The 10,669-nt window shown below is 39.0% G+C and overlaps 1 protein-coding gene across 1 annotated transcript in view; it reads left to right on the forward strand.

Moving 5' to 3' along the window:
* The window catches only part of CFAP92 (cilia and flagella associated protein 92 (putative)), a 193,991-nt gene that overhangs the window by 77,558 nt on the left and 105,764 nt on the right, over nucleotides 1-10,669 (forward strand). The window contains exon 7 of the mRNA XM_077452160.1: nucleotides 8,592-8,767. Within this exon, the coding sequence (XP_077308286.1) occupies nucleotides 8,592-8,767 (176 nt within the window). The remainder of the gene's footprint in view (nucleotides 1-8,591; nucleotides 8,768-10,669) is intronic.

Here is a 10,669-nt window from a genome sequence, read left to right on the forward strand (position 1 = left end):
CTGTACACAACCCGCTCTACTCTATGGGCACTCCAATCCTATCCGGCCAGACAGAAGGGGACAGATTCCCTTCTGTTTTTTTTTTTTAGTAGGTTGGTTTGGAGGTAGGCGGGTGTAAATGGGCACAAATCCATTTACATCTGCCGCTCAATAGAGGTAAATTGAGTCCGATTGGGTCTGCCTCAAAAACAGATAGGCAGACCTGGTTGGACTGATTGTGTAAAAGGGGCCTAAGGCTGTCCCCCAGGCGGGTATGGCTGGCGGCTGCTACAGTCCCCCAGATAGTTATGGCTCAGGTGGTTATGGCTGGCGACTGCTGGTGTATTCAGCCCCCCAGAGTCGATACTTTATAGAACCACCTTTTGCTGCAATTGCATTGGGTATGTCTCTACCAGCTTTACAGTTCTATGCCCCATACACACTATCAGTTTTTCTGCTGAGTTTTTCCATCAGGTTTACCAAAACCATGTAGTACGAGGGCCGGCCTGATTGAATACAAATGGAAACTCCTAAGGTTTGACCTCATATTATATGGTTTTGGTAAATCTGAAGGAAAAACTCAGCAGAAAAACTGATAGTGTGTATGGGGCTCTAGAGTGACGTTTTTGCCCATTCTTCTTTGCAAAATAGCTCAAGCTCTGTCAGATTGGATAGAGAGTGTCTGTGAACAGCAATTTTCACGTCTTCGCATTCTCAATTGGATTTAGGTTTGGACTTTGACTTGGCCATTCTAACACATGAATATGCTTTGATCTAAACCATTCCATTGTAGCTTTAGCTGTATGTTTAGGGTTGTTATACTGCTGGTAAGTGAACCTTCACCTCCGTCTCAAGTCTTTTGCAGACTCTAACAGGTTTTCTTCTAAGATTACACTGTATTTGGCTCCATCCAGCTTCCCATCAACTCTGACCAGCTTCCCTGTCCCTGCTGAAGAAAAGCATCCCCACAATATGATGCTGCCACCACCATGTTTCATGGTGGGGATGGTGTGTTCAGGATGATGTGCAGTGTTAGTTTTCTGCCACACATAGCGTTTTGCTTTTAGACCAAAAAGTTAAATTTTGGTCTCATCTGACCAGAGCACCTTCTTCCACATGTTTGCTGTGTCCCCCACATGGCTTTCTTTCAGCAAAGGCTTTCTTCTTGCCACTCTTCCATAAAGGGCAGATTTGTGGAGTGTATGACTGATAGTTGTCCTGTGGACAGATTCTCCCACCTGATCTGTGGATCTCTGCAGCTCCTCCAGAGTTACCATGGGCCTCTTGGCTGCTTCTCTGATTAATGCTCTTTGCCCTGCCTGTCAGTTTAGGAGGACGGTAATGATTAAGCACTTATAACAGTGTGATACACGTCTATTGGGCACTCTGCTCTTGTGGTGTCATTCTTCGGTGTCCCAATAAAGGATTTTGGATCACAGTCCTGATGTGCAGCCTATTCTTTTTCTCGTATTGATTGTGGAGGTGAGTTCCACTAAGCTTCTCCATCACACCTGGAGCTGCAAGCCTTCTATGTTTAAAAGTTTAGGTGGACAGCCATTAGGGCTGAAACAGCTAATCGATTATGAAATTAATCGATTAATCGGCCAGTAACATAATGGGGTTAAAAAAAAAAAAATTAGCCCTTAGCAAATAATCGCTACTGTAAATATTACTTTCACTGTTGCACAGTAAAAAAAATGAACCCCTTACACTAGCGATTATTTGCTTTTTTTTGTACTATGAAGGGTTAATTTATTTATTTTTTTGCTTTTAACATTATGTTACTAAACGTCTGGTTCCCACCCATGTGTTTTGTGATGCTTTTTGCAGAAACGCACTACAGTTCATTTAACATTCACATCTATGCTTTTTTTCAGCTGCTGGAAAGTCCAGGACCTTTTTCAACACAAAACGGTGCTTGTTTGGTTCAATATACCGTACTTCAATGGAGAAGCTGCAGAAAAGCATGTAGTGCGTTTTTGCAGCAATTTGTGTTTTTTAAATCATCCCAACAACAAATTGGCCAAAAAAAAAGTAAAAAACAGCAAATGCAAATCGCAGCCAAATCATGTGTGCAAAAATCAACATGCACAGCAAAAAACACTGCATAAATTGATCAAAAGCAAACTGCATAGGTGTGTACCAAGCCTTATGCTGACCACACATCAATTTTCAGACAAGAATATTCAAGAATATTCATGTAAAAAATCTTTGTACATTCGCTGAATGAAAGAATCTATTAACCGATGAATCAATTAATCAAAAACAATAATCGGCCAACTAATCGATTATGAAAATAATCGTTAGTTGCAGCCCTAACGGCCATGTCTTTGCAGGTTTGCAGTTGTGCCATACTGTTTCCATTTTCGGATGATAGATTGAACAGAGCTCTGTGAGATGTTCAAAGCTTGGGATTTTTTTTTACAACCTAAACCTGCTTTAAACTTCCCCACAACTTTATCCCTGACCTGTCTGGTGTGTTCCTTCGCCTTTGTGAGGCTGTTTGTTCACTAAGATTCTCTAACAAACCTCTGAAGGCTTCACAGAACAGCTATATTTATATTGAGATTTAATTACACAGAGGTGGACTTTAATAATTAGGTGACTTCTGAAGGCAATTGCTTCCACTAAATTTTAGTTGGGGGTATCAGAGTAAAGAGGACTGAATACAAATGCACACCATACTTTTCAGATATTTATTTGTAAAAAAATTGGAGAACCATTTATCATTTTCTTTCCACTTCACAATTATGTGCCACTTTGTGTTGGTCTATCACATACAATCCGAGTAAAATACATTTATGTTGAACAAATGTGGAAAATCTAAAGGGGTGTGAATACTTTTTCCAGGTACTGCGCGTGTGTGTGTATGTATGTATAATATATATATTAATGTATGTGTGTGTGTGTATATATATATATATATAATAGTTGGTATTAATGTAATATATATAAATATAATTCAATTTCTGCTACAACTTGATCCCTGGATACACTTGGCAGCATAAACTAGCACTGAGGGACTCCTAAGAGCTTTATAGGACATATGTGCAAGTGGGATTGTTGCATATGAGGATGTATGAGGACCAGATCAGTAGTTGTATGCATGCTTTTTTTCAATGGATTTATGAATAGAAACTAGCAATTCTGAAACTGCAATGATAGTATATTATTCAATGAAGTGTTCACTTGTGATGCCTAATACACAAAGTTTGGGGCTAAGTGGGATTGCCCATACGGACAAATTTAATGATTTTGAATTCAAAAGACCTGTATAACTGAGCATTTCCAAAATAAATGGTAGGAGTCTAACCAGGCTTAGAGCAACAGGGGGAACAACAGGTAGGACAAAATTAAGATAATTTCTTGAGTGGTAATTATGCACGGTTAAGGATATAGGTCTAGAATTAGATAATGTGCTTAAAAAAAATAATAATAAAAAAACATTTGGAGAACATTTTTTTTTTACTCACCTCTAAATGCCTGTTGCTAGGGGGTCCCTCGTAGTCTGCTTCCTGCGGCGCCTGGGCTCCTGATGTCACTTCCCTCGACGCAGGAAGGGAGATCGCCTCCCCATCCCTCTTGTCAATCATCTGGGACATGTGACCGGTCCCAGATGCATGCGCGCCTAGCAATCGCATGCACAGTGGGCGCCCACAGTTAAAATGCCGGCACCGCCGAGCGGAAGGGTTGGCAAGCGGGCTTCGATCCCCCGCATCGCTGGACCCTGAGACAGGTAAGTGTCTGATTTATTAAGTCAGCAGCTGCAGTATTTGTAGCTGCTGACTTATCTTTTTTTTTTTTTTTTTTTTTTTTTTTAGGTGGGAACCCCACGTTAAGACAGTAAGCCGTCATATTGTAAGTGAATTTTTCTTTTCAAGCTAAAACACTGTCATTTTCTGTAAAATGCAATATAGCAACTACTGGAGGTGTTCTGTACAGAACATCCCCCCTAGAAATTTACAACTGGAGGTTTTCTGTACAGAACATCCCCCTAGAAATTTACAACTGGAGGTGTTCTGTACAGAACATCCCCCTAGAAATTTACAACTGGAGGTGTTCTGTACAGAACATCCCCCTAGAAATTTACAACTGGAGGTATTCTGTACAGAACATCCCCCTAGAAATTTAATTTCCTCCTTGTGTGATTGGCTTTACTGATTTTTCCAGAAGTCTGCACTAAAACGCTTGTCAGATTTTTGGAATACCTTGCAACACAAATGTAATTTTTTTGTGAGATACTCCCAAAGGAAAATCGCATCTAAAGGGTGCAGACTCTGCCACTCTCCTAATTAGACCCCTGCAAGTGCAGCATCTGAATTATTATAAAGTCACTCCCATTCACATTCACATTGAACAAGGACCCAGACAGTTATTTCTTCAGAATAACAAAAGGTAGGAATCTGCAACAAAGTTTGCTAAAATCCTTGCAATGTACATAGAAGGGATTGTTTCTCTCTTTGGGTATCTGATTTCCAAGAATGAAAAGATGTAAACACATTGGTCAAGGCTTTGAGTAAGAGCTATAAATGTTCCAAATTAGGTGTTTTTGAAGGCCTTTACATAAGAGCAATCAAAGGAAAAATGGAGACCAAAAAGTATCAAATATGATTTTGTTTATAGAGCATATCACAGTTGTAAATTCCTATGAAATTGGGAACATCTCAGTTGGTAAAATGATTTATTTGGTAAGTTGAAAAACCACCGTGATCTAACAACTGATCTAAAAAAAGTATGCTGCTCTACACCAAAGTTGAAGGTCAAAGATAGACTAAGGCTCAGGATGCTGAGAGACATTCCTCAGAGGGGTGTAAAATTCGGAGGATACTGAATCAGTAAGATTATGAAAAATGATATATGGAAAGAAGAGTACATTGTCCTGATTGAAAATGAGCTTCTGTTGGTTTGAGCCTTTATATAATAATTATTATAATGCAAATCTTTGTTGGAGGATGTCCTTGGAGAATTGATTTGAGATTCATGTGTCTTCACTTAAGATTGATGACTATAATTTTATTCTGGAAGTTAACAGATGAGAGAGAGAAGTTTCAAATTTCTTTCATAAAGGTGGATGTTCTTAGACGTAAGGACAAATAAAAATAACGCAATATAGAATTTCATTGCATGTGGTAATGAAACGATGAATGTTTATTATGAAATTCTGATGGCGTATAGTTTTAGTTTTCGTATATTACTGATATTTAATCCTCAAAATAATGTGTGCTGCATTTTATTGCCTTTTAACACACTAACCGGCAGAGATTATTTAATTTTCTGTAGAACAGAACATATAAAATGCGTGCAGTAAAATTCAACACAAGTTAAAATACATCATCCCGGGGCTGCCCGCCCCACAATACACTACAGAAGAGAAAATGAGATAAGGGCTATTTAACCAAACATTAGTGGGTACAAAAATACATTCCGTGACATTTGGCAACATCTGTTCCATGAAAAAGGTGCTTTCTGCAAGATTGACCTTATTTATAAATAGGGTTAAATTCCCTGTACATTCACCTGGCATTTTGATTTGCCAGGGCTGAGATGTTCAATTAACTACATGCACGTTTGACACGTATGGAGCTTTTTATTATTATTTTTTTGTTTATTCCTTTTCAATAACTTGACATGTCCTCCCTCCTCACTATATCTAACTAATCTGGCATGTGGGCTGCTATCCATGTAACAACGGAGCAGTAAACCTGCAGTCCCCTGCCATGTTAATACCAATGCCCTTAAGCAAAAAGGTGGGAGGACTTTGATTTCCAACGGGAAAAAAAAAACATACCCCTCCCAAACACTTGTGCCCAATGCTAAAAAGCACTGGGCATTTTGCCACCACTTGTGCCTAGGAAGGGGTTCCAACGAGGGTGTGAGAGGCTTATATGTCTCCTTACAACATGGGTTTTAGGGGACATCTAACCAATTCAGTGTCTCCAGTTCATAGTAAAAATGTAAAAGTAGTACACAAAAAATACACAATTGAACAATAAATATAATGTTTATTTTTTATTTTTTTAACTGCTGTGAGAAATGTATATACTGTATTAAAACTGAGCAAAGCATATCTATATAGATGCAAGAAAAGGTCCTGGATGACAGCCTGGAACAGCCCAAATGAGGACAGGAAGAGGCAGGGGGTACTTTAGCTGAATAGCTGTTGTGGACCATTCACTCAAAGTACTGAATCACCATGAATGCTGAAGAAATAAGGGACAGTTAGCAGCCTCTATACTTTCCCATTTCCTTTGAAAGTGACAGTCTGTACGGTGGTACTTTTTATTTAAAGGACAAGTACAGTTATCCTTATTGTATATGGGCACCTTACCCTAACATTCTCATGTCTATACTTACCTGTCTATGCCCTGCCGGGATCATCACCGCACAGCCTTCTTGGCGCAGCCTCTTTTTTATTTTATTCCAGTTGCGCTCTTCTCCTCTTGCACATTCTAGCCATCTTTCCAGCAGTGGAAAGAATAAATGGCGAGCCAATGGCTACTGCTGCTGCCTCTGTGGCCTATAAAAGCAGGGTGAGAGGAGAGTGCTGTTGCAGACGGGCACAGAGCTGGATCAAATGATGTAGCTATTTGGGGGTGGGGTTTGGGCAATACTACTACTAGGACATTTTTTACCTTATTAAAGGGAATGCATTAAAGTGGAGCTGCACTGCATCTGAGCACCAAAAAACGCAATTAAATTAGTTTTTGATGTTCAAATCAAACTCTCCCATCCATCCATGTCTCCATGCTTTATTTTGCTTAGAAATCACTTTGAAAAGGACCCCCCCCCCCCCCCTGGCATTTCTGACTGTGGCTATCTTGAGTAAGGGCAGATGATTCATGTAGCATTTACTTCCTGGAATTCATCTGCCCTTAGCTCAGGAATGCAGGCATGAGGATGTGATGCTTAGCTGAGAAGACCCCTCCTCAAAAGTCCTGGTATGTATGGTATAATTTGCCTTTGAAACAAGAAAGGGTGAATATATCATGGGATAATAGCTACTCCGTCCCTGATAAATAGAAAAACGCATGTATCTCCCATGGGGCTTTGTTGCAGCAAAGAACTCAAACAAAATAAGTTTTATGTATAAAAGTGGAAAACGTTTATTATACAAAATAATAAAATGTATCTAGTCTATGAAAACAAATTCCTGGTATAATATTGGATATTGTCCCATACTCTCCTTACAGGGGGTAGAGATGACAAACCTATAGTCTGGTAGGTACATAACCCCAAAAAGGCACAATGCATTTCAAATGCATTCATTCTTCTTCAGGGAATAATAGGGTGGAACTATTCCTAAACGAATGCAAAAAAATAACAGCAAGTATATGGGCCCCAATATGTTACAAAACAATAACAGTAACCATATACTCCAAAACATAAAATTTAACTGACATAGATAGATGGACCAGGTATAATAACAAAAAATAGTTGTAGCACATCTTGTGGGGCTCCGGGATATATGGTAAGGTCAAGCAACCCACAGGGGATCAGGAGTGGCCATACAGAGGGAAGCAATGCAAATCCGTGCAGTTGTCAATCTGAGAGCATAAACATAACACTAGTATGATGTGGATTTATGAAATTTTATTTTTATTAACCAATGGGGATCTATATAGAACATAACCCAGACAGATGTAAGTAGACATGTGGAAGGAAGAGATATGCTGCAAAGAGAAAAGGGTATGAAGTATAACTAATCAATAGTAATACTGGATCTATAGGAGTATTACATAACTATGAGTCCAGTTGAAAATGCTTTGGGACATTTTGGTGGTTCTGTAACTTTCAGACTATGTTTGTCATCTCTACCCCCCTGTGAGGAGAGTATGAGATGATATCCAATATTAGACTGTATAGACTAGATACATTTTATTCTATTGTATAATAAACGTTTTCTACTTATATACATGAAACTTATTTTGTTTGATATGATTTGCCTAGGCATGGAATCAGGAAGTAACTGAAGAAATGTAAAAATAAAATGTTAAGACAAAAACTTATGATATATTTTCCTATCTAGCAGTATAATTGCCTGTACACACGGGCAGACTTTCCGACTGATTTTTGTTTTCTGATGGATTTTGGCACAAAGTTGTCAGAAAATCCAATCGTTCTGAACGTGGTAATGTAGAACACGTACAACGGGACTATAAACGGGCCAGTAGCCAATAGCTTTTGTCTCGTAATTTATTCTGAGCATGCGTGGCAATTTGTGCGTCTGAATTGTCTACACATGATCGGAATTTAAACAATCCGATTTTGTTGTCGGAAAATTTTAGATCCAGCTCTCAAACTTTGTGTGTCGCAAATTCCGATGGAAAAAGTCTGATGGAGTGCACACAGGATCGGATTTTCCGACAACACGATCCGATCGCACATTTTCCGTTGGAAAGTCTGACCGTGTGTACAGGGCATAAGGATTAAAAATAGTCAATGTAGATTGAGAGAGCGAAGTTCTACTTTAAGGTAAAAAATGTTTTGCCTTTAGAACCACTGCTGCAGATCTTACAGTATAGTTGTTAGTTGACTAGTAGAGATAAAATTCACAAGATATGTTTGGTTCTCGAGAGTTTAACCTATGCTATTTCCAATCTTCTTTTGGCCAGGTCTGAATTATCTAATATTGGCTTATCGGCCATAACTCTATCAGAGAAGCTACCAGCAGTATTTAATGAGAGGAGCAAGTCAGCAGGGAGCCAGACAGATGTGAAAGCTGATTTACAGAAACTCCACTTGAACACACAATCCTTAAAAGATCTTAAAACGGATGTGTCCTCAAAGGGTAAGAATGGTACTCTATCCTGTTTCAAACTGTCCAACACTGTATACTCAGAGTTTGGGAGACTCATACCAGTAGTGTAGGCTGCAGACTATCACATCGGTTGTCCGGTGTGGGTTCTGCAGCTTAGTGATATGCCAGGACATAGCAGCAGTAGAATGTATAAAAAATCCAAATCCAAAAAAGTGAACGAAAAATGTTTTTATTCCTCCTGGATAGAGCAGGGAATGGTTAAAATTTTATAATAGAATATAGTCCATATAACTACCAAAAATAATTATGGGAATATATTCCTTTACCACTGTGTTTCAATACAGTATATATGTACAAAACTATAATAATACCACCAGTGCTATTTACCAAAAAAATCTATTAATTACTTTCAGTGCCCTTATGCTCCGAATAAAGGAATCCTTAGATTAATAAACCCAATATTAGTGACAATTCATGAATAAAAAATGAAAAATAAATAAATCAGTTCCAGAATATAAATTTGTTATAAAATTAGATGCAATTCCTTCATTACAGTCCAAAAAGATTTTTTTGTGAACAATCAGCCGCTCCTGTTTGCTCATATGTGATTCCTGCATCCACAGCAAAATTCACCCTTTGTGCCACCACCACCTTGCGAAATGGCCACTCACCAGATACCAATAGAAGCTTGCCTTTGGTTCATTAAACGGATAACCACTCCTTAAAACGATCACTCTCCAAGTAGTAACGCACTGGATATTCAAGCTCATAAGAAAACATGTAGAACCATTATGGTGTAGTATTTATCAACTTATTTATTAAAAAAATGATTAAAAACAGATTGCACTCACATATTGCGGTGTCAATGAGCCAACGCAAAGCTTATCCAGCCATGTATGCAGGGTACACTTAGACCAACATGTGTTTCCTCTATATTACATGTGTTCCAAGCCTCAGTCCCTTGCTACCAGCGTCCACTTTGTACAAAGTCCCAGCAGCCTCTACACGTTTCGCAATCCCATTTGCGTCATTACCTTAATTTCCTATCCTGTAGTCACAACAGGAAGTAAGAGAAATCTCTTCTTAGACAGTTGTCACCAGAACAAGTGTTGCAAGATTTCTTCCCTTATTCTTGCAGTTTAGCATCGAGTGTTATTTTGAAATACAACATCTTACATGAGATGATACAGGAAAGTGTAACTTGGACCACTGGGTTGTGCTCTACCTCCAGGACACTGGCAAATAGCAAACTGAAACCCCAGCCCTGCATAACCTCTCCCACTCAAATCCTGCCTCTAATTTATTTTATTTTTTTGCTAATATCCGTAGTTGGATTGTGTTCAGATGCTTTGTATGGAATCTGTCTGGTCAGTGATTACACTCTTGGTGGAATTTTGATCTTGATGGACATCAAAGATGTCAACCTGCACATTCCTATTTTTCTGCCTGACCAGCACTATCTGCATTTTGTCGTGGGGAACAACATTTTCAGTATGTGGCCTTGCCACAGCACCAAGGGTGTTTACATTTCCATTCTGGTCCTGCTTCTACAGTAACAGCAGACAGACTATCAGTCAATTCTCAGAAGATGGTGCAGAGCTTTGGATTGATCTTGAACTTCCAAAATGCAGCATTGGATCTGTTACACTGCTTGGAATATCTGGGCCTAGTCTTGAACCATGGCACTTGTTTTTTTCTTCAGCAGGAAAAGTGTCTGACGCTTTGATTTTAAGTACAGGATCTGCAGTCCTTGACTAACTGCTCAATTTTCTCCTGCATGAGGCTATTGGGATAGATGGTATCTTCCTTTGAGGTAGTTTAGTATGCATAAGAAAAAAAAAGGACTCACATTGCCGCATCCGCGAATATTGGAGAAATAATAAAGAAAAAAAGGATTTCAAGGAAAACCTGTGGTCGGACTTTAAAGGCACC

Source organism: Lithobates pipiens, unplaced genomic scaffold (assembly GCF_037356315.1).
Source record: "Lithobates pipiens isolate NorthernLeopardFrog02 unplaced genomic scaffold, aLitPip1_a1.2 Scaffold_23, whole genome shotgun sequence".
Lineage (NCBI taxonomy): Eukaryota > Metazoa > Chordata > Amphibia > Anura > Ranidae > Lithobates > Lithobates pipiens.